The sequence below is a fragment of the Rhinolophus hipposideros genome (assembly GCF_964194185.1).
Source record: "Rhinolophus hipposideros genome assembly, chromosome: 8".
NCBI lineage: Eukaryota > Metazoa > Chordata > Mammalia > Chiroptera > Rhinolophidae > Rhinolophus > Rhinolophus hipposideros.
In genome coordinates, this window is record NC_138054.1 from 48,385,848 (window position 1) to 48,412,228 (window position 26,381).

The 26,381-nt window shown below is 33.2% G+C and overlaps 1 protein-coding gene across 5 annotated transcripts in view; it reads right to left on the reverse strand.

Annotated features, from left to right (window-relative positions):
- Positions 1–26,381, reverse strand: part of RAVER2 (ribonucleoprotein, PTB binding 2) — a 73,894-nt gene that overhangs the window by 25,701 nt on the left and 21,812 nt on the right. The window contains exons 3-10 of one of the 5 annotated variants that reach the window (XM_081055917.1): positions 24,572–25,041; positions 21,629–21,820; positions 18,400–18,526; positions 11,207–11,289; positions 8,259–8,324; positions 7,985–8,096; positions 5,905–6,173; positions 749–860 (exon numbers count right to left, since the gene is read on the reverse strand). In XM_081055917.1, coding sequence (XP_080912043.1) covers positions 749–860; positions 5,905–6,173; positions 7,985–8,096; positions 8,259–8,324; positions 11,207–11,289; positions 18,400–18,526; positions 21,629–21,820; positions 24,572–25,041 — 1,431 coding nt within the window. Of the gene's footprint in view, positions 1–748; positions 861–5,904; positions 6,174–7,984; positions 8,097–8,258; positions 8,364–11,206; positions 11,293–18,399; positions 18,527–21,628; positions 21,821–24,571; positions 25,042–26,381 lie in introns of all 5 variants that reach the window. The other 4 variants (XM_081055915.1, XM_081055916.1, XM_081055914.1 and 1 more) reach the window with 4 other exon arrangements.

The window sequence follows — 26,381 nt, forward strand, 5'->3', positions numbered from 1 at the left end:
TCTTTAAATGAATATAAATAGAATTATTTTATGCATACATTATTTTTTTTCAAATTTAATTTGCTTTAGAGATCATTTCATATTAGTACATGTAGCTGTCCCTCAATTATTAAAAAAACAAGTTGCATAGTATTCAATTTTATGATGAACTGTTTATTTAACCATTCCCCTATTGATGAACATTAAGGCACTTTCCAGTTTTTCACTAATGACAACCAATGTTCTAGTAAATATCCTAATGCACACACACATTTACGATTTTCTCTTAAAATTATATTTGAATTAACAATTAGGTCTGAGGAGATCCTCCAAAAATGTAAGTGAGAATCCTCCTTCTGCCAATTATTAGTAGCTCATATATTTGTGGTATATTTTGCAAATACTCCAAATATAGTAAATTACTAGAAGTTTAAACCTCTATCTTAATGATTCTATATGTAAAGAATTATATTATTGCCCAATAATTTCTTTGCCCATTTATTTTCAATCATGATTCAATAATAATTCAATAAATTATATTCTTAAAATAGTATAAAAGATGTTTTCCTTAAATAGAATAATGCATTTTATGTGTCTTCATTTTAGTTATTCTTTCAATTTAAATTCTTTCAAATTATGGGGTCATAATTTAGGCTTTAGTCAGGCAATAGGCATTATTTGTTTCAAGTTAAAAATTAAAATAAAACCCATTCTATTACAGAAACTATTCAATAAAACTCCAAAATATTAATACTGAGTTCTCACTTACACGATAAGCACACACTGGGCAACACACTTGCCAAATTCAAGTATGGATTTTTACTGAGCCGAATTTCTTTTGGTGGTTCTCCCAAGAGTGAAGTCTGATTCTTAGAGGCAGCCTATTTACCAAAAACAAAAGAATGGGTGCTTAATAAGAGGTACAAGAAAATAAAAATGCAGAAAGAGTGGAGAAATACTTATTCTTCAATAAATCTAGTCTAGTGTGATAAAAAAGTTTGTGGAACATAATGTTTGGAGATATAGTTATCAAACATTTCTGGATATTGGTTAAAATTACCGTATTCCACCTGCTATTATTTTTTTCAATTAGTTAAAAAAATCTATTCTAGAACCATAGAACTTTAGAACTAAAAGACAATTAAAGGCCATCTTGTACAACCTTCTCATTTGAACTGGGAGAGATTTCATCTTCACATGAAAAACCGAATCCCATTCCTTATTTCCAGAAATACTAGTATTAACATTTTTAAAAAGATACATTTAGTAAATGTTAGAGCCGGCTGCCAAACACTTTCTTTAACAGTTATATTGCCCAGAATTCTGCTGTATTAGTGATTAGCTATGAATGAAAATCATTTGTAAAATCTGAAAAATAAATACAGAGTCTCCCAACAACAACAACAAAAAAGCCATGGACCAAATGGCTTCAGTGCAACACCAACCCTCCTCACACTCTTCCACAAAATTGAAAAAGAGGGAATACTTTTTAACTCTTCTATGACACGAGCGTTGTCCTAGTACTGAAGCCAGACAGGCACTACAAGAAAGAAAACTACAGACCAATATCCCCTTATCAATACTGATGCAAAACATCAACAAAACACTAGCCAGCCAAACTGGGCAGATTAACAGGGTTATACACCACAACCAACTGGGATTTAATCCTAGAATGCAAGAATGATTCAACATATAAAAATAATTCAATGTAATATATCACATTAACAGAATGGAGGAAAAAATACATGATCATCTCAAGTGATACAGAAAAAGCATTTGACAAAAATCCAACACACTTTCATAATTAAAATTCAACACTTTCAACAAACTAGGAATAGAAGGAAACTACCTTAACATAACAAAAGTCATGTAGTAAAAAGCCAACATTATATGCAATGGTGAAAGACCGAAACCTTCCCCTCTAAGATCAAGAACAACACAAAGATGCCTTCACTACTTCTGTTCAATTTAGTATTGGAAGTTCTAGCTAGAGAAATTATGTAAGAAAAAGAATGAAGAGGCATCCAAATTGGAAAGAAAGAAATTAAATGGTCTCTGTTTGCATCAGTTGCATTTTTATATACTAACAATTAACTATTTTTTTTAAATTAAAAAAAATCCCATTTACAATGCCATCAAAAAGAATAAAATGCTTAGGAATAAATTTAAGCAAGAAGGTGAAATATCTGTATACTGAAAAGTATAAGACATTAATGAAAAATTGGAAAGGACACAAATAACTGAAAAGATATCCTGTATTAACAGGATAATATCCTGGAAGAATTAATATTGTTAAAATGTCCATATTACCCAAAACAATCTACAAAATTCAATACAATTTCAGTCAAAATTTCAATGGTACTTTTCACAGTAATAGAAAAATAATGTTAAAATTTGTATGGAACCACAAAAGACCCCAAAGGACCAGGGAAATAAATCTTAAGAAAGAAAAAACCTGAAGGCATTCCACTTATTTCAAACTTTAGCACAAAGCTATAGTAATAAAAACAGTATGGTATTGGCATAAAAAAAAGACACATTGATTTATGGAACAGAATAGAACCCATGAATATGTGGTCAAAAAATTTTAACAAGGGTGCAAAGAATACACAATGGGGAAAGGACAGTCTCTTTAATAAATGGTGCTGAGAAAATTGGATTTCCACAAGCAAAAGGGTGAGACTGGACCCTGCTCTTATACAATACACAAAACCTCAGTCAAATTATATTTAAACACTTAAATATAAGACCTGAAACCATAAAACTCCCATAAGAAAATACAGGGGAAAACACTAGCAGGCCAAACTGGGGTTGGCAATTATTGTTTGGGTATGACATCAAAAACACAGGCAACAAAAGCAAAAATAAACAAGTAGGATTATATCAAACTAAAGAGCTTCTTTATCGTAAAGGAAAACATTAACAAAATGAAAAGGCAATCTAGTAAATGGGAGAAAATATTTGCAAATCATGTATAAGGAACTCATACACATACAACTCAATAGCAAAAACACCCAAATAACCCAATTAAAATTTTTAAAAATAAAACTACCACATGTTCCAGAAATTCCACTTGTGAAATATTTATCTGATGAAAACAAAAACACTAACTCAAAATAGACGTATGCACCCCATATTCACGGCAACATTATATACAATCGCCAAGACAACCTAAGTATCCATCAATGGATGAATAAAGAAAATGTGGTATGTACACACACCCACACCCACATCCACACACACATACACACACACAGAGTGGGGTATTACTCAGCCATAATAAAAAAGGAAAATCTTGCCATTTTAAACAATATGCGTGGACCTTGAGGGCATTATGCTAAGTAAAATAAGTCAGACAGAGAAAGATAAATACTCTATGATATCACTTATATGTGGAATCTAAAAAACAAAAGACAAGCTCATAGATATGGAGAACAGATTGGCGGTCGCCAGAAGTGGGGGTTGAGGGAGAGGTGGGCAAAATGGATGGAAGGAGTCAACAGACACAAACTTCTAGTTATGAAATAAATAAGTCACAGGGAGGTAATATACAGCCTGGTGACTATAATTAATAATACTGTATTGCATATTTGAAAGTTGCTAACAGAGTAGATCTTAAAAGTTTTCACCAAAGGAAAAAATTATTCTATAATTATGTATGCTGACAGACATTAACTAGACTTATTATGATCATTCTGCAATATATATACATATCAAATCGTTACACTGTAAACCTGAAACTAATATAATGTTGTACATCAATTATACTTCAATAAAAAAATTAAAAAGAAAAACGATGCAGGTCTAAAACTCTAATGCTGAGTTATACTGATTGTTTAACAAAGTTCAAAATCTTGCTAAAGGGCGGCCAGATGACTCGTTGGTTAGAGGGTGAGCTCTGAACAACAGGTTTGCTGGTTTGACTCGCATATGGGCCAGTGAGCTGCGCCCTCCACAACTAGATTGTAGGACGACTGGGAGCTGATGGGTTCTGGAGAAACACACTGTCTGTCCCTCAATATTCCCCAATAAAATTTATGAAAAAAAACACCTTTAAAACACATTCCTTTAAAATAAATAAATAGGTACAAATCTTGCTACATATTTGGTAAACATACCTTGAGGTTGCCTTGTCCAACCTCCTATTACAGAAAGAGGAATCATTTCTACAACAATCTCTACAGAGGCTCACCTAGGGTCTGCTTAATTGCTTTCAGTGATACAACATTCACATCTCTGTGAAATAGTCAAACCTCTTGTTGTAAAGCTTCAATTGTTCTTTGTCTTGTTAAGCCTAAATCTGCTTTACTGGATGTCCTTCTTATTGGACTAGTTCTGCCCGCTGGAGAAACACAAAATACCATGCGACTAGTCTGTGAATTTTTTTTTTTAATGTATATCCAGGGATGCAGCTTGGTCATCCCTTTCCAAGCTGCATATGTACATTTGCCTCAATTCTTGTTCACAAGACTTGTTTTCCAGACCCTGCACGATTTTGGCTGTCTTCTTGTGGATAGACTCTATTTACCCATTATGTGAATCACCTCATATCGTTTCTCTAGAGGCCCTGGTACTTTCATTTAATATAAATTAAAGATTCTGTGCAAAAAGATAGAATATTCGTACATGAGTTCTACTTGTTTAATTTCCGTTAATGACCTAAGCAATTAATACTGCAGATAAATTTTTAAAATTCATTTTATGAAGAACTGCCTTAGGTTTCCCACTGTTTAATCGTAGGGCATTCTATCCATACTTCCTGCTTTGACGAGGTGACACAAAACCTCTTACAAATTCAACATTATTTTGACACTTCAACACAGCCAACTATGTATATTTTTCCTCATATGCTGCTAATAGCCTGAGTTTTTTACTACTTACAAATCAAAGGGTATTTTAGATTACAAATAAAATAAAAATTAAACGTACTTTATTCTACTTACCAATTATAATATTTACAAATGTCAGTGGTTTCTGACCCACTAACATAACTGGGTAAAAACTTCCAGAATTAAAATGGAGATTACAGTCTTTTGGACAGGCCAGAATTTTATTAACTGATCTTGACATCTTTCACATAAAATAAAATTGGTTCTCCCTTTAAATATTAAAGTACCTTAATTAGCTACAGAATATACATTTAAAACAGAAAAACTGAGCAATTTTAAAGAACAGCATTATTATTTACTTAGCCTTATAAATAACATTATTTAATTAGGTATGTATTAATGACACTCCTAAGCTTTTCCAAACTACAAAATTTTGAACTTAAATTACTTTTCATATTTTATTTTAATATCAATTATCTTGAAAAATACACATATATCAAACTTTTAAAAAAAGAAATATTTATAATAAAAAACTTGTTTTTAAATTATTGTATAATAACACTTAAAAAATACATTTTACCCAAATTAAAATTATTTTATTTACAAATTGGCAAGTAATTAAGTATAGTCCCAAACATCAGATGGCATAATTTATCAAAACATGGATTTTTGTTTGTTTATAGTAACAGGGTTCTTTTAAAGGGTACAATATTCCCTTTTATTTTAAGAAATGTACACTATGAAAAAGTCAGCATTGTCACTGACATATTATAGCAATTATCTAGTTTGTAATCCATATTTATATACTTTATATTATTACCTTTCTTTGAAATTTAAAAATAGTTAATATTGCTTTATGATACTTCATAAATTATACCACCTGTAAGATAACCAAAAATTAGAATATTCTAGAATTAGAATACTTTCATTTAAGATGTAATTTTACATATATATATATTCCCTATAGTATGTCTATATAAATGTAGTACACACATTAGTGTGTATGCATGTAAATATATATACACACATACCTACACACACGTGTATATGTTTCTATGTGTGTGCATGCGTGCACGCACACACACAGTTTTCTTACCCCTGAACTTATCTCCGTGCCTTTTGGCTGACTTTGCTGTTGCTTATGGTGTCCTGTCAGCAAACCTCCAGTGGTAAGGCTTGGAAAGCTCTGAAGATAAGCCTGTGACCCTGAGAAATTTCCTTCTGCCATTCCCACAGAGGCTGGCTGTTTCTCCTGAGTGTTCCCGTGACCTGGCCCAGCTTGCCCAGTAATGTGCTGATTTGGAAAGAATGGTAACATGCCCATTCCAGCTGTTATAGTTGTTTGAGTTGGAATCAGATTAGATGCTGTAGCAAACCACAAATGCAAAAAACTTTTGGTTAGACAAGACTTACTCACAAGAGTCCTTTTGATTTTGTTGTTACAGGAAAAATACAGAGAAACCTATCTTTTTTACCCATTAGAGAACAGTTAAATTCAAAAAGTGAGGTTAAAAGTTGTAAATTAGCAGGTTCCTGTATGGAACAAAATAACCTATAGTAATCATGCTTTTCTTATTTTAAACAACTTCCAGAATAATCTCAAGGACATTATATTTTTTAATTCTAGGTTTTCATTGTATAGTTTAGAAGTTGAGAGCAAACTTTGTGTACTTTTTGGCATTTGAGTTACATCAGTGCGCTTTTAAGAAAATGTCCAATCATTGTAATTTGCCTGCTTCTATATCTGAACGAATAGTCTTCAATTTAAAAAACTCTCTGACACTTAAAAATTGATAAGTTAGATTAAATCCAACAATAAATTTGGTCAGCACGAGCTCATATCTCTTCCGAGCTCTTGAGTTCAATGTATTCACACTGGTAACCTGATATTGACCGTGGTTGGATTGTTTATACATAGAAATCTACAAATTCTACAAATCAAGTCTTTTTAACCTAGAGAGCTGATTTTTAAACATCAGCACACCACTGGTTTAAAAAACCAATATTTATGAATAGATAAGCACCAAATTTAACACACAAAAGTTTTACATTTAATGATAGGAAATAACAAGAAACTTAGGAAGAAATGAAAGTTTTAATTGGAAAATTCTGAGCCGCTGCACTTCCAAAACTTCTGTAAGTCAAAACTGAATGAAAAGAGCTAATTTTGATAACTGCTTTAAGTAAAATTTACATTTTACAAATTAACAAATTTCTTAAATTATTTTTAGTACTTTATAGAGATGGATACTTTAGTTCTATCTTTTAGCGATATATTTATTTTGACACTGAATTTTCAGGGATCTTAATGCAGTACATGAAAAGTTTATTATTTAAACATGGCTTATTATTTAATCCAGCACAAATAATAAACATTTGCATAAAGTTTCAGGCATATGAAATAAACATTTGCATAAGCTTTCAGACCCCATCATACCATAAAAATTTCTACACCTGTCTGTATACTGGTTTAACTTTTTCCCCACAACCAATACCAACAGTCAGAATTGATTGAGTTATTTGATCATTTGACTTGTTGGTTTTATGTACAAGAGGCTAAATGTGTTAGCCACATTGTTTTAAATTTTATTACTGGGGACCCTTCTCTTTTCCCTCAGCATACTGACTTCAAACAAATTTCAATTAAACTTCAAACTGAAAATGTCTTTCAAAATTGTATTCAAATAAGAAATCACGGGAACCACCATGCTCCTATCAAACACATATTATTTTTCTTCTAATACTGATTTGGAGATCACATTTTAAAAATGATACAAATAATCAAACTTTAAATTTACAAATACCAGATATTAATCTGTAAAAGCTCAGGGTTTCTTATCCAGGCAAAAATTACATGGGTACCTATGTAACATGCCGTCAGCCAGTGGGGAGCATCTAAGTCTCAATGGAGCAGTGTCTTTACCTCATGCTGCTGCGAACCTTCATCAAATATTAAAGTACATCCAACAAGGAAAGTCTTGGCTTGGAAGCAAGTCCATCAATGACTTATCAATAGTTACCTAATGTTACAAATAGAAAAGCCAAGAGGGCTCTTAAAATTTTTAATGAGTGAATAAAAACTCAAATTTGACCTTCCTGTAAGGAAAAGTATAATACAGACTATCTTTAAATCTCAAATCTGTTCACTGACTTCTCAGTAAATACCCATCATTTACTTTTATGTGCTTCTCCATGATGACCCAGCTCAGTTTTCAAGGGAAGCGCTGACCCTATCCCCACCGAAGTCTGCAGTACCATAGCTGGGGGTTCTCCAAGCAAGCCCGGTTTCTGCAAAAGAAGAAAAGAAAGTAAGACTTTTGCCCATGGCAGCAGGGTAGAACCGAATAAAAAGGCTACACGACTGAAAATTTACAAACAATCTGACCAACAGCCTGATTATAGAAAAAAAGAAGAACTCATTTCAAAGAAAAAAAGTAATTCCATACTTACATTATTAGCATGAATATTCTCAAACTTCATTAACTGTTGTTGTGCCAGGGGTACATGGGAAAGACTCTGAAGGAATAAATTAGAAGTATTACCCATAATTGAGCTCTGTGAAAATGACAGAACATTAAGTTAGTTTAATTTTAAAAAGCAGCTTGTCGTATAACCCAATTCATACGGTTTAATTCGCTAGTTGATCTGAGCAAAACAACAGCTTTTCCATACTGCACTTTCCAACTATTGGCAAGACCAATTAATTTCTTTTAATAATATACAAGATGTGACCATACAGTTATGGAACTAATTCCCCTCCCCTTACCCCTTTCTGGCTTTAATGCCATTCCATCAGTTATTTGTTCACTTAATCATTCAACAAAGATTTATTGAGCACTTTCTATATGCCAGGCACTGTGCCATATAGTGAGAAATGTGACAACAGGAACTACCCTTATGGATTTTATAGTCCCCTGAGGAAGGGAGGCATTAATTATAAAAACATGTAATTCCAAATGATACAAGGAGCTATGAGAACAAATAGTAGGGGAATTTGATTTAGATTGGTAAATTCAAGGAAGGTTTTCCTGTTGGAGCTAACTCTTCCAGAGATCTGAAGGCTGCAGAGAAATAAGGAGGTGAGTCTGGGGAATTAGGTGGTGTTGGAGTGGGGAGTATTCCAGGCAGAAGGAACCACAGGAGCAAAGACGTAAGGAGACGGGAACAAAGTCTTTTGAGGACCAATAGTAGGCCACTGTAGATAGGACAGTGATAGCAAGGAGCAATGGAGGCAGGAGAGGGCAGTGTGGACAGGCCCTGAAGGCAAAATGAAGCATTTTGGTCTTTATTCTAAAATAGAGACAATATTGTCAATATTCTTCACACCCCTCTCATATCACTCTTCACATATTATTGTAATTAATTGTTTAACATTTGTTTTCTGTATTTGTTGCAATTCTGTAAGAACAGGGACAATGAATGCTCAGTGACAAGTAAAGTGTCTAGTGCATGTTAGATTCTCAATAAAATATGTTGATTAAATGAATAAATAAAGACCCTATATGTACAAGATCCTACGTTAGATTCTAAGAATGCAATATAAGTAAGGGAGGGCCTTTCCTTTAAAAAGCTGGGTTTAGGACCAGACATTCATTCATTCAATCTACATAAATTATCTATTACGCATTAGGTTTGATTTGCAATTAGGCTTCTATATAGATACAGCCTTCACAGTACCTGAAATTAATGAGTAATGTTCATCTCCAATATTATAGATACATGTATCTACAAACACATTTTAAAATGCCTGGAAAAGGTAAAACAAGTATTTTTACTCTCATAAATATATGAATCATTTTTATGATACTGAGTAAGTTCTAAGAATTAAGAGTTATTGTTCATTCTTTTCTTTCTGTAAATACTCTTTTGAGTTAAGAAAACATAAGAAGACTTGTTTTGAACTACAGTCATAGGCTGCATGATGACGTTTTGGTCAACCATGGACCAAATATGAGACGGTGGTAGGAGATACAAGCCCCTTGTGTGTGTTGTCCCTGAAGACTTTCCGTGGGACGAGATGCGCAGGTGGACGACATGTGACCGGTGAGGCCGACCCTGTGTAGGCCAGGCTCATGTGTGTTTGCCTCTCAGTTTTTAACAAAAACATTTAAAAAATAAAAAAATAAACACATTTTTAAAATAGGAAAGAGCTTACAGAAAAAGGATATAAAGAAAATATTGTATACAGTTGTACAATGTGTTTGTTTTAAGCTTTGTGTTATTGCAAAAGTCAAAAATTTCAAAAGTTTTTGAAGTTTACAAAGTACAACAGTTACAATAAGCTCAAGTTAATTTATTATTAAAGAAAAATATTTTTTAAAAAATAAATGTAGTATAGCCTAAGCGTATAATGTTTAGGAAGTGCACAGTACTGTACAGTCGTGTCCTTGGCCTTCACATTCAGTTGCCACTCACTCACTGACTCACCCAGAGCAACTTCCAGTCCTGCAAGCTCCATTCGTGGTTAAGTGCCCTATACAGGTGTACCTTTTTTTAAAAATCTTTTATACAGTATTTTTACTGTACCTTTTCCATGTATAGATAGACAAGCACTTATCATTGTGTTACAACTGCCTACAGCATTCAGTATAATAACGTGCAGTACAGGCTTGTAGCCTAGGAGCTATATCCACACGGCCTAGGTACTGTGTTTCCCGAAAATAAGACCTAGCTGGACCATCAGCTGTAATGCGTCTTTTGGAGCAAAAATTAATACAAGACCTGGTCTTATACTATAAGACCGGGTCAATATAATATAATATAATAACATGATAATATAATATAATAATATAATATTATAATATAATATAATATAATACCCAGTCTCATTTCACTATAAGACTGGGTCTTATATAATGTAATACAGTGTAATACAGTATAGCCTGTGTACAATGTTTAGAAAGTCTACAGTAGCGTACAGTCACGTCCTAGGCCTTCACATTCACTTAATATATTAATTTTTGCTCCAAAAGACACATTAAAGCTGATTGTCCGGCTAGGTCTTATTTTTGAGGAAACACGGTATATAGTAGGCTATGCCATCGAGGTTTGTGTAAGCGCTCTCTATGTTCGTATACGATGAAATCACCTAACTACACATTTCTCAGCACATATCCCCATTGTTAAGTGACACATGACTGTACTGATTTACTTATAGGAAAATATACCTCTTCCCCTCTTAATGCCCTACAAATAGGAATCAATAAATATATATAACTATGCTGCTCTGATTAGCTTAAGTTGATCTAATGTACTCATTATGTTTTTATGTAGCGATACTTATGACTAATGATTTTTTAAAATAAAATACTCATTTCTTGAAAATTTTACGTATTAAGAACAAACAAAACATTCACTTAAAATTTTTGATGCTTCAGTACTGCACACTATTTATATACCTGATGTGCTTTATTCAAATGTAAAAATGCGGAGGAGATGGATGGATTCATCAGATGTGACAAGCTGTGAGGTGTTCCAAGAACTGCTTTAAGAAAATAAAAGTAAAAATTTAACTTTATGATATATATGGAATTGAAAAATATATAAAACAAACTCCAAAAAAGGTAAATAAATATTTATTTAAACTTTTAACAAATTCATTGCAAGTTCATTTATATACTGACCTTGTCACTGCACAAAAAGTGAGAGGATTCTTTCCTTGTAATACAACCCTAAAATTTGACTTAAAATTCAAACACTTTCTGTCATAATGCAAAACAGCAAACCTAGTCTTTCTCTTCTCTAATACTTAGGGCAACAAAACTAATTCCATATTTTTATAAGTATAATACTAATTGAACCCATGTTATCTGCCCAGTGGTTTTGTTAGGTTTTTGGGGTATTTTGGCAGGGAGTGGGGGGGTAGGATAAAATACAATCTTGTCCTTGAAAAGACTACAATCCAACTGAGAAGAGAATACACGTACATAAAAAATATTTATGCACAAAAATAAACAAATAAAACAAAAGAAACAACAGTACTGCACATAGTTAATAAAAGGAATAAATGATAACCATACTCTTTATCAAGTTTGTCTAAAAGCACAAATACCAGAAATACCAGAGTACATATCAAAAGAGATGTTTTCAGAACAGACAATATATAGACAAAAGGAACCATGAGATAAAAAATATATAAAGCAATTTCATCAAATTATTATAAATTGTTATTAGTCATAATACACAAAATTCTCTAGAAATACAAAAATTGATTAAAACCACAGGTCAGACTTAGAAAGTACTTCAAAAAGCTTATAATCTAATGATCAAAAATATTTGAAATTTTTATATCACATCCCCACAAGTTCATCCCATGCTTTAAAAACTCTGTTACAAGTTTTTATTACTTGCTGAGGCAGTCCATTACACATTTGGAAAACTGACCATTAGAAAGTGCTTTCTTTAGAATGAGCCAGTTTCACCATAGGTGGTGGGAAGATTAGATCATTAGGTTGAGTTGCTTATAAAGACACTGTTTATTAGTAAAGAGGGATAAAGATGGTTACTTCATAATGATAAAAGGGTCAATTCATAAAGAAGATGCAACAATTTTAAATGTCTCTGTACCAGTAACAAAGCTTCAGTATATATAAAGCAAAAATTTCTAGAATTGAAAGGTAGACAAATTTACAATTACAGTTTGAAATTTCAACACCACTTCCTCTTTCAGAAATCACTGTGTTTTGTTATAAAACATTAAAATATAGTTTTCACAGCTTTTACTGAATACAGTATTTCCCAGTTTAAAACAACAACTAAAATCTAAACACTCTGGAAATGTCCACAGTCTCATGTGTAGCTGCTCTTTACCCTTAGCTCTTGGCTAGATTTCCCACTATGCCCCATCCCTCCCTCACAATAATTAATAGAATAAGTTGACAGAAAATTAGTAAGGATATAGAAGACTTGAACAACACTATCAGTCAAGAATAAATACAAAGAATTATAATACATCGTGACCAACTGAGGTTTACCCTAGGAATGAAAGGATGGTTTAACCTTTAAAAATCAATCAACATATAATTCATCATGTTAACAGACCAAAAAAAAATCCAACAAATAAAAAACCCACCACGTATGATCGTATCAGTAAGTGGAGAAAAGCAATGGATAAATTCCAGCAATAATCGTGGTAAAATTTCTCAGCAATAAAGGAATAGAAGGGAAAGTCCCCAGTTTGGAAAATAAAATCTGTTAAAAAAAAACCCAAAACTATAGCTAACATAATATTTAATAATAATAAAAGAATAAATGCTTTCTTCATAAGAACAAGACAAGAATATTCACTCTGACCAGTTCAATGCACAAATTATGCTGGTATTTCTACCTATAACAAGAAAGCAAGGAAAAGAAAAAAAAGGAATACATATTGGAAAGGAAGAAAAAAATTGTGTTTATTTGAAGATGACATGATTGTCCATATAGAAAATCCTAAGGACAAAATATACTAGAAATAATAAGCAATGTTGCAAGATACAAGATAAATATAAAAAATCAACTGTACTTTTATATGCTAGTAATAAGCAATAGGAAATTGAAATTTAAAATGCAATACCATTTAAAATAGTATCAAAAAACGTAAAGTACTATGAACACATCTGACAAAATATGTGTAAGATTTGTACCCTGAAAACAACAAAATATTCCTGAGAGAAATTAAAGAAGACCTAAATAAATTCAGAGGTATACCATATACAAGTATGTGGCTCAGCTTCAAAATTGTTGTCAATTCTGCCCAAATTAGTAGAGTCAACTCAATGGCAATCAAATTCCCAGCAGACATTTTTCATAGAAATCAAAAAGCTGATTTTAAATACAAAGAACCTAGAATAAGCAAAACAAATTGGAAAAGAAGAGTAAAGTTGGAGGACTTACATTAACTGATTTCAGGGCTTATCATAAAACTACATTTATCAGGACAATTTATCACTGGTATAAAGACTGGCATTTAGATCAATGCAATCGAATAGAGTCCAGAGATAAAGCCATACATACATGGTCAACTGAATTTTGAAAAAGGTGTCAAGAAATTCATAGGAAAATGATAACCCTCTTTAACAAATGATGCTGGAATAACTGTAAAACAACAATTAACCTGCATCTTTACCTCACACCATAAACAAAAATTAACTCGAAATGGATTACAGATCTAAACGTTCAAGAGGTAAAATTATAAAACTTCTCGAAGAAAACATAGGCGATATCTTAGTGATCTTGAATTTGGTAGATTTCTTAAATATGACACAAGTACAAATTATAAAAGAAAATAATAAGTTGGACTTTGTAAAAATAATAAACTTTGCTCTTTCCTGTTAAGAAAATAAAAGGATAATCTACAGAATGTAAGAAAATATTTGCAAACCCATATATTCAAGAGAGAACTTGCATCTAGAATAAAGAGCCCTTACAACTTAAGAAGAATATAAACAATTCAATTTAACATTTCAATTTAACATTTGCAAAATATTTTAAAAGCAATATTAACAAAGAATATGTAAAGATGGCAAAAATAGCCCATTAAAAGATGTTCAAAATCATTAGTCAAAAAGGATATTCCAATTAAAACTGCAGTGAGATAGCACTATATTCCCAATAGAAGGGCTAAAATTAAAGGACAAACGTATGAATTGGTGGTGAGAATACTGAGCAAAATGGAACCCTGGACACTGACAGTAAGAATGCAAAATGGTTCAATCACATTGGGAGAGTTTCTCAAAACTTAAACATAAATCTGTCACGTGACTTAGCCATTCCACAACTAGATATATACCCAAGAGAAATAAAAGTATAAGCCTATATGAAGACTAGCATATGAATATTCATTGCAATTTTATATCTAATGACCTAAACCTGGAAATAACCTAAACGTTCATCAACAAATCAATTAATCTGCAAATTGTGGAGTGGCATACACCATTAACAAGGAAAAAAACTACTGACACATGCAGGAACATGGATGAATCTCAAAATAATAAGCTGACTGAAAGAAGCCAAACTGTAATACTGTACGATTCCATTTACATAAATTTCTAAAAACTACAAACCCCTCTTTAGTGAAAGAAAGCAAATCAGTGGTTTCCTGGGGGGTGGGGGAAGAGTGGATTACAAAGGGGCAAAAGGGAACTTTTGAGAGTAATGAGTAAGTTCATTATTTTGATTGTGGTGATAATTTCATAGGTGTATATATATGTCAAAACTTATCAGTTATACACTTCAAATACGTGCAGATTAATGTGCATCAGTATACCTCAATAAAGATGTTAAAAATACAATTTAAACTATAAGTAATTGCACACTTGTTTAAAATATACATATATATACACACACACATACATATACATAAAAAAAGAAGTCTAGAAAAAAAATAAAAGAAGTCTAGAATATTTACATCCTGTTTTATTTTTTAGGGTAGTTAAAAGGTCTGGATTGAAGACAAAGGATTAGTATGGTCAGAATAACAATCAGTATAATTCTGGGAGGAAAATCATTCTGATGATAGTATGTAGATTAAATTAGATAGAGAAGAAGGCAGACAAGAACAGTAGTTAGGAATTTAGACTAGACCGTATGTGAGTAACAAGGTATGTATAAGGTATGAATGGAGAGGTAAAGGAAGGGGTTTAATCAATAAATATTTAAGGGCCTTTCACTATAAACAGCATTTTTGTTCTAGGTGCTTGAGATGAACAAGACATAAACTTTGCCATTATGGAGCTTTCTTTCCAGAGGGAGAGACAAACAATAAACAAGTAAATATGTGTCACTTATTTAAAAATGAAATACTGAGAAGGAAGTAGGGCAGGAGTATAAACATATGTTATATATGTACTATATAACAATTATTTTAGTTTGCTCAGAGGCCTCTCTGTTCAGGGTATGGTAAGGGATCTGGTTGAGATATAGTACAAGACAAAGTAAAGGGAAAATAAATAGAACTGATTAACAAGACACTTTGTCTTTCCTGAACACCAAGAAACCACACATCCTCCAGAAGCTTGGCGTGTGTTTAAGTGACATAGATTTAATCCTCTTCCCTTACCACTCCACAAAAAGAAAATGCCATGCTTGGTGAAATAATGTTTCCATCAGTGTAATAGTGAAACATCTTACTTAAAATTGTGAAAGTAGCACTAAAATAAAGAAGCATGACCTGGTATGGCCATACATCAATTTGAGAAGAAAGGAGAGTAGAGAATATATATTCTTAAATAAAAAGAAAAGACAAAAATAACATTGGAAAGGAGTTACTAAAGATGGCCCAGAGTCCAAAGGTGGGGAGGATGCTTTCTAAAAGACCCAAGAGTGTGATATACTTCTTTAAACACTAATACAGTCTTGGAGTGCATTGATAGAACTATAATGATCAGAGGAAGGAAATCCCACTGCATTTTGTGCTGATCAGATCCCTTCTATGGGACATGAGCATGCCTGTGTACACCACATTCCAGGACAAGCCAGAAAGCCTGGGCTTTATCTACAAGAGGACAACTCATGGGAGAATCTAAAGAGATATATCCTATGACATGTTATGGAAAGTCAAATACAGAACTATGGTCTCCGAAGCAGTGTAAAAGGTATAAAAGGAAAACACTAAGTCTGTTACTTATATTTACTTTCATCTTAAAAATAAAAATACTAAGCTTTATAATTTCTTCACATACGAGTTGACAAGGGTGCATTTTTATAATTGATGTGTAATTGATACATATACTGTATATATTAGCTCTGCTCAAAATTTATTTCACTGATGAGAGTGCATAGTCAAAAAATAAATAAAAAGAGACCACTGATCTGGAGAACAGAAGACAGGAAAAAAACTAAAGATGACTAATGTTTCATGTTGTCTTCAAGTATTAGAAGGTTTTTCTTATGAAAGAAGAAATAGATTTATTCCGTGTTTCTTCAGAGTGAGAACTATAATAAGCAGCTAAATGTTATAGGAATTACCATCTAATATGAGGAAAAAACGTTCTAGTAATTAAAGTCGTCAAATTTGCCTTGGGAAATAATGAGCTTCTTGTGCGTCAAGTAGCCAAGACATAAGAAGGATATCTCTACACCATTAAAATTGTAGAAGAGATATCTGATTGCATAATAGACTGAGCCAGAAAACCTCTAAAGATGCTTATTCCACACAAATAATTGATGAATATATGAAGTACTGAACAGGAATGTTGTATAATAAAGAATTTAACTGGTCCTTGATCCTGGTTCATGGAAGGAAATCTTTGGAATTTCCCCAGGAACAGGAGTATCTTTGTTATGCTAACAAGGTTGGCTCAATGTGGGCTCCTAAGTAGCTTCTGAATGGGGGCTGGTCATACCAGGAAGCTCAGCCATGTGATTAGAGCATTGGGGCGTTAAGCCATGTGATATCAGCCAGACCTCCCAACCTCCGGAGAGAGGAAGGGGACTGGAGATTGAGTTCAATAACATAGACAATAATCATGCCTACTCAGTAAAACCCCAACAAAAAAATCTGGACATCACACTTAGTTCAGTAGAGATCCTGAACTACTGAAGGGTGGTGCATACACTGATGTCCTAGGAAGGTAACGTGCCCTGATTCCATGGGGAAAGAACATAAAAACTCTGTGTTGAGGACCTCCCAGACCTAGCTCTCAAGTGTCTCTTCGTGTGGCTTACATCCTTTATAATAAAACTGTAATCATAAGTATAGTGCTTACCTAAGTTCTATGAGTTATTCTAGCACATTATCCAACCTGAGGGGGTTGTAGGAACCCTCACATTTATAGCCAGTTGGTCAGAAGTGTAGGTGGCCTGGGGACCCCCTGAACTTGTGGCTAGTGTGTGAAGCACGGGCAGATGTGTTGGGGAGTAAGCCCTGAACTGTCGGCGTAAGTGCTAACTCTGGCGAGTTAGTGCTAGAACTGAGTTGCACTCCACTAGCTGGTGTTAGACAAGTTGGTGTTGAAACTGAATAGACATATTTACTCTGAGTATTTTTACTCTAAAACTTAGGAATCCATTTCCTCCTAATGCTTAAATATACGTTTTGTGTATGTACAGTTGTGCACTTCAGAAGGTAAGCAAACTCTTATCAGAGAAAGCATATTAAATAAATATGTAATGTATACCAATACTACAAAGATTTCCATAATGCTTACAAAATAATACTGTTTTTGTCATTTTCTACAAAGTGAAACAATTTTACAACAAAAAAAGTAAGCAAAGCGGAAACAGGTCTTTAGCCCTTTCCAACAAAGTAATTCTGCTAAAAATATTACATAAAAGAATATCACAACCCTTGTTGATATAGTCTAAAATAGTGTAGTGTGTTAATTCTACACTGGTCAATAAATTCATATCAACTAGGAACTAAACTGAAGGTTTAATATTTCATATTTGTTCATGATAAAAAAAATACATAAAAAATATGAGGAACACATAAGCAAATTATATCTACAAAAATTAGTCAAAATATATTATCACCTCAGATCATTAATTAAAATCCATTGATAAGTCCTAGAAAATTTATATTTTTGGACTAATTTCAATGTTTGTTTTCATGCAAAACAGCGGTTGACTTCATATCAACGTTCTACATTTAATCGATGCACCTGGCGCTTACCTGGTTTAACAGCTCGCCCGCAGAGCTGGGGTTGTAGAAGAACTTGTAACATGGCTGGGTTATTTAAACTCTTCATAATTTGTACAGGATTTGGCTCTGGAAGTAAGCCCTTGTGGTTACTGTGCATCTTCAATAAACACAGAAATAGAAAATATTAGAATACGCAAGATGAAATTTTAAAGGCTTTGTTCCAGAAATTGTTATTCATCTGATAAGATCTATTTTATGATAAACACAATTTGCTTTATATTATATATTTGTTGTGTACATTCTACCAGTTCCTAATTATAATGTTAAGATATGCTACCATATCGCATATACTGAAATCCTCATAGAATGTCTCAGTTAAATACAAATTGGCTTTAAGAGGAATAGTAAGATAAATCTCTTTGTACAAGTAGGAAGATGCCAAGGGGATCTGAATTTATTAGCTAGAAGACAACTTGACACAATATGAATACTCTGATACCATAGAAGAGCCTTACTATAATGCTGATCTAAAGTGTAATAATGTGAGCCTGACAAATCAAAATTTTCTCCTAATAAAGGTCTTTATTTCATTAATTTAAACCCTATTATGAGTCAAAGATGAACTGTAAGTGGGTAGCTTCCTAAAACTGAGAAATTGTTCTCAGTTTTAAAAATCAGCCTAATACATGAGAATATTAGTATCGTGGTATAAGAGGAAAACTATGAACTTCTAGTCATGAAAAAATGGAGAATTGATAATACAACTGGAATTCCTCTCCAAACCCAGATACCATGAAGTTGAGAGGGATAGGGTGATGGATCTAAGAACGTGACACAAAACTTATGAAAAATCCCTGGATGGATAGAAGGCAGTGGGTCCCAGCCTGGAGGCAGACATCAGCAGAGAGCGTGACAGAGCCTGGATCCACAGACAGGATGGTTTGGGGAAGGGCTTTTTAGGTGTGTAACTATGTGGCTCCTCCACGTTGCCCCAGGAGGATCATGGTTTTCTTGGCCAGCACAAGGAGAGAAAACAGCAGGGTGAAAAAGGTGAAGGGATTAAGAAGTATTTACAAATTGGTAGTTACAAAATAGGAACAGAGATGTTAAGTACAGCATAGGGAATATAGTCAATAACATTGTAATAACTACATATAGTGCCAGGTGAATATTAGACTAATCGGGGGATCACTTCATAAATTATGTAAGTGTCTAATGACTACGCTATATACCTGAAACTAATATAAAATAATACTGAATGTCAACTGTAATTGAAAAAAATAGTAATGGGGGAAAAAAACATGAGAAGAAACAACACTTCAATCATTTAATATGGTCAGTGTTTTCTTGATTCCAAAATTAAATAAGGATGGTACAAAAAATTTAAGCATTTTTCACTTATGAGCACATTTGCACATATGCCAAATAAAATAATATCTAATCAATACAATGCATTAGGAAAAAACTCATTATTAATTAGGGTTTATAACACAAGGATGGTTCAACACTAGAAAATATATCAACATGATTCAGCACATTACTAAATACAGAGAGAAATCCCATAATTATCTCAATAGTTATAAAAATACTCTTACAAAGTTCAGTACCTATTTATGATTTTTTTTATTCAGAAAACTTGATAAACAACATGTACCAAGAACCTACAAAAAATGAACCTACATTACTTGTGAGACAGAAAAATTTAAGATTTCTCACTATCATTGATATCTGATCATGAAGGACCATGAATGCTATGCGAAAAAATTTGAACTTATGCAGGCGTTAAAGAATATTAAGCAAGAGAATGACATAATTTGATTTGAGGATGAGAAAGATCATTCTTGTGGCACTAGGGAAGATGGTCAGAAATGGAAAAGACTAATGATATGGTGATGACATGGGGGTTATTCTAATCACCAAGGTGAGAAAAGATGAGATCCTGAGTAAAGTAACAAAGATGCTGACAAGTCTCAAAGATTTAAGAAACATCAATGGAGGTACAACTGAAGGATTTGTTAATATTTTTGACATTTAGATTTGGGGACTGGGTGAGGGAAACCAATGATGATTACCTGAGTTTTGGGTTCAGATAGTTTTAGTGCAGATGAACTGATGTTATATATAGATATTACAGAATATAGAAAAGCAAGTCCCAGAGAAAATTAGTTTTCTTTTGGAGATGTTGAGATTGGAACTATTTATATAATATAAAGGAAGAATTCTAATAATCATTTGGAAATATAGGTTTAGTGCTTAGATTAGTTTGGACCAAAAATATATGCGTGGAAGTAATCACGGATAGGCAATAAATTCTCCACAGTTCATCGAATTCAATCTAATTTCTTTGAGTGCTCAATAGTGTTCCCTGATTTGGCATCAATTGACCATTTCATCAGACATCCCTTTATACACTCAGTCCACCTAGACGACTTACCAATCTTCAGGCACGCAAATTCACGTCATACTACTGCTTGAAAGGTTTTGTTCTACCTAGAATTTGACCACTCACTCTCTCTCCTTAGGGCTGCCAGATTTAGCATGTAAAAATACAGGGCACCCAATTAAATCTGGGTTTCAGATAAACAACGAATAACTTTTTAACTTAACTCTGTCTCATGCAAAATCTGCATCTGGCAATCCTATTCTCCACCCCCATGAACACGTTTCGAAATCATTCTTTAATGTCACACTCAAATATTACCTTTGTCATGAAGTCTTCCCTGATCCCTTCAAACATGTATTCCTTCCTTCATTTAACCAACCAATATTTACTATGCTAAGTGCTAGGAGTAAGAACTGTGAGGAAGGAATAGTCTCAGTCAGTAGAGACTATTCCAGACCAGAGAAGTAAAGAGAGGAATAAGGAGACAATTACAAGAGAAGTAGCTCCAGTGTGCCATGTGAGCAAAAATGAAGCACAAATCTTCCTCTACTTGTGTAATGGATACTTATCAACATGTTGAAAAGAGGCATGTTCCACTGAAAATTTAGAACACAACAGGAACTCAAATATTTGCTGAATGAATAAAATCCCTTCAAAAAATTTCCTAAGATAAATACACTGGACTAAACACAGTGTCTTCTTTTGTAATGACTCTTGGCTTGATTTGACCGAGATACCATTTGCCAATTTTTTAAAAAGAAGAATGCTTTTATGCAATGGGAATGCAATGAAGGCCCAATCAATGGACCGTTAGTTGGAATCGGTTAAAAGAGTATTAGGATTTTTCTCTACGCTAACAAAGAACAACAAACTTACCACACGTTGAGCTGCTATCAATGCCGCTAACGTACTTCGCCCTGGTGCTCCTGGGGCGCAGAAGGAAACTTGGACTTTGCTTCCCTTGATGGTCATACCGACAGCTGCGTGCTGAACCTCCTCGGCATGCTCTGCACTGTGATATTCAACCACCGCAAAGCCACCCACGTAGCTACCTTCATCCTGTGCAAGCTGATGCAATACATTGGGTTAAAAGGGAATTCTATTATTTAGGTAGAAATATTTATGTACAGTATATGACTTGCAAATTCAAGAACAAACATAGAGCATGACACCGGTGAAAACAATGTTCTTTCTCTCTAAAAATCAAAGTTGACTCGTTACTTAGATACAGTGCTTCTGGAAGACAGGGTGATAAACAAGTCTGTCATTTCTTTTCAATTCTTTGATTTTCTAATTTTAATAGTGAAAGCCCCAATGATAATATTCCCTATATTATAAGAAATATATGTAAGCGATAATTTATAAGAAAATATGGGGTTACAATAATTAAAACTTTCTTTACATTCACCAGAAACATGGGACAATGAAACATACTGAAACAATTATTTGACCACATTATCTATGTAAAACAAAATTTGTATCAAGACAAGAACGGTAGGAGGAACCATATTCAACTTTTATTTCAATATTTTAAGCAGATCTCAGGAATTTCGTCAAGTATACCAAAGCAAACCTTATTTGGGAAAATTATGCTCTAGGTTTATTAAAATACCATATGAAACTCGCAACCTTTATTTCTAAATAAACTCCTAAAATGTAGAACTCAATTTATTTCCAATTTATTTCCAAATGTAGAACTCAATTTATTTCCAAATGTAGAACTCAACTTATTTCCTGTAAGAATGTAAAGGAAGATACTGAAATCCTGGAACTGTAAAGACTACAAAGAGCAAAAACAAGAACAAAATAAGACACTAAAAAGTTTCTAAGTTTTGAAGACGTCTAAATTATCATAAACATGTCTAAATATGCACCTACAAAGTGATAAATGAGATAAAATTCAACTTTGTATGTCTTTGAGAAGAGACATCTACAATACTTCTATTTGGATTTGGCACCTCATTAGTTAATATTGCAATTAAATAATTTCTAGTTTTCTTTTCTCTTATTTTTCATGCTTAACTTCCTTTTCCTTTCTTGTATAGTTAGACCGAATTTCTATTTTTCCTTCACATTATTCCCTCTCTTTAAAACTGCCCTCAAATGTCTTTTTCTCCATAAAGCTTTTTCCAATCACATGTGCGAAAGGGAAAACATCTACCTCTTCCAAACATTTCTCCTGCAACCCCATTCCTCTTGTAATCCAAACCAGATCTTAAAATCAGATTTTAAGCCATCAGTCTCTTTTGATCACAAAGTAAAAGAATGTGTCTTCAGTATAGTCTATCTAGGTCAACCTACCAAGCAAGAGAGCCTGAATGTAACAGATCCACTGATAACGGCCTCATAAAGTTGTTTTTACTAATATTTTTAAAACATTTGCTATTCCAGGTTCATCATGATAACTTTCATCCTATGTAAATTACGATATCACTGTAGGTCTTTCAAAAGACCAAATCATCTAAGTCCACAGCGTCAGTAGTTTTAGAGAAGATTATTTCAGTTCGATATGAGAGCCATTCAAATATATAAATGGTCTGACTTGTGATCTAGTTAATGTTCCATTACTTTGAAATATTTTAACAGAAGCTAAATGGTCACTCACAAATACTGTAGCAAACATTTTTTTACGAGATGGCAAGCTAGACTAGATAACCTCTCAAGTCCCTTCAACTCTGGGATTCATAATTCAAACAATTCAAATACAATTTTTGTGATAAATGGCTTTTCCCCTCATATTTCTTTCAAAGGCCTCCATTAAAGCTACAAAGAATTACATATGCATTCACTATACAATCCCTGGTACCAAAAATAACATATTGATAAGATAATCAACTTGCAATAACAGCAAAGATTTGATAAAAAATTTGTCATAAAATTTTATAAAGCTCTTGGATGGTTTCTTTGATGCTTATTATATTGGGATTGGAGAGATGGAAATTTAAGACAAAGTAAGATGGTGGCATTAATCACATACATATGTATATATCTCCAACTCCAAACTTCCTACTGCTTCCTATTTTTTGAGTCTCTACTCAAAAAATAGAGTAGTCTCCACTCAAAAAGTAGAGACTCAAAAAATATATGATTAAAGAAAAGGGGTGGGGTTGGGAGGTAAGAAGAGAAGGGAAGCAAGAGAGAAAGAGTTCATCAGTTGCTATCAAACATCTGTAACAGAAGAAGTTATATGTAGTATGCATTTTTATCTAGTTAGTAGAATATATTAAATTTTACTATGATAAAGTGCTTGAAAATTCTTACCACTATTGTCGGTTTTCAGGATCTTCCCTAAGTGTCTCACTTACCACGACCCCATTAAGATAAAATTATATGTTCCTGTTAAACTTTATTATACTTTTCTATCTTCCATTATATTACTCTTTATACATGATTTACAATTATTTGTCAGTCTCTTCTACAAAATTGTGAGGTGTACTGAGAGAGTATCTTTCTATTATCTATATTTCTGACACCTAGCAATAGTGTCTGGCACAGAGAACGTGATAAGTAAAATTTGGATGGACGAATGGACGAATGGATGAATGGATGAATGGTTTAATGAATGGATGAAATGAGAAGGTGAATAAACAACGGATTTGCTAAGACACACTTAACTATGTAACAGTCTAGTTTGGCCCATCAACGAAAGGAATCAATTTAAAATTTCCCATGATATTAAAGTCTTCATTACAGACTAAAGCAGAATTAGATTGTCCACTGTGACATTCACATAGGTATAATACATTGGTGAGTACATGCAGAATAGATACATATGCAGATATTTTTAAATAGTTCAAATGGTATCTTATGAATACATACCTGGCAAAACACAGGTTTATGGATAGTGGAAAAAAATTGCAACAGTTCCTCTGAATCCCTGTAGCCACCAGGGAGTTTATCTACACAAAGGCACTTCGAATGAATGAGCTCTGCGGCCAACAGATTAACATCCATCCACTGTGCAAAGAGGACTGAGGTTCCCAACTGTTTGCCCAATAGCTCCAATCTGGCCTTTGCAGCAAAGTCCTTTTTCATGTATTCTACAAATCCATAGCCTTTGGAATGGCCAGTAACTTCACTGTAGACCAGAAAACATCTCTCGATGTTTCCATAAGCGCGAACAAGTTCTTCAAACTCTTCTAAGGTAAAAGAAGTGGGCAAGTTGGTAATACACAGCAAAGCATCTGTTGGCTGGAGCTGGACTATTAAGTCTTTTCCTCGAAAAGAATATTGATGGAACGTCTGAATTGCATTCTGGGCTTGTTCCCCATTCAATAAGGTAACAAAAGCTGGAAGACAATAAAATAAATGACTTTTGTAAGCCAGTGTTTTCAAATTTCTTAAACTATGACTCATGATAAGAAATACATTTTATGTCTGACTCTGTTCACACACACACACACACACTTGAAATAAAAGTATCAGGAAGTTAATACTCCTACCATATGCAATACACTCTGATATTTTCTATTCCATTTCATTGTTTTTTAATGCTGACACACCCACTAAGTAACATTATGACCAGTAGCTTCAATTAAAAATATAGAAATTATATTAGGAATTCCCCTATAAAATACTAAAATATTCTGTAACAACATAGAATTATTCACCCACCAAAAATATCTTCAAGAATGAGAGTGAAATAAAGATATTTTCTCAGTCACCTAAAAGCTGAAAGGATTCTTCACCATCAGACCTGCATTATAAATAATGTCTAAGGAATTCTTTAAGCAGGAAGGAAATGGCACTTGATGGAAATCTGTATCTACACCAAAAGATGAAGAATACCAGATATGGTTATTATGTTGGTAAAGACTGTTTTCCTTAATATTTAAATCTCTTTAAAAGATAATTGACTGGAGTGAAAATAATAACACAATATTGTGGTGGTTATAACACATGTAGAATTAAAATATAACAACAACAATACAAAGGCTGGGAGGGAATAAATGGAAGTATACTGTTGTCAAGTTCTTAGGCTCTATAAGAAGTGGTCAACATCACTTGATTATAAACTGATAAGTTAGATGTATACTATAAACCCTAAATCATCCAGTAAAATAATACAACAAATAAACTCAATAATAATATTAAATGATGTTGCCTTGGATTTCAGTAATTATGGTGGTGCTTGAAGAACCAGATAATTAATAGAGTCTAAGAACATTACAACAGTATACTTCTATATGATTTATTTCTATAACGATTCTGGAGTTTTGTTCTAGGGATGTGGTTAAGTTACTAGGAAAGAGCTTGGCCATTTCTGGTCTCGCTTTCACATTTTGTTAGGTAAGACCAGAGCCTCATTAGCCTAGAGTTAATTTTCTCCACTCTTGAGACAAGACTCTTCTGAATACTTTCCTTGATGTACCCTGAATTATGAAGTTTATCATCCTAACTGATGGGAATAACACTCACTGTACCTGGCCCTGTGCGAGCTGTGAAGACTGTTACCTCTAATCCCTTTGTCAATATTTAGTAACATTGAAATAGTACATGACATACGACCCAGTAATTGTAGGCAAAGAGTCACACATGTATATTAAAAGAGAAGTAAAAGGATATTCATTGCAGCATCAATTGAAACACTGGAAAAGTTAAAGCTTCCTAAATGCCTATCAGTAATGGA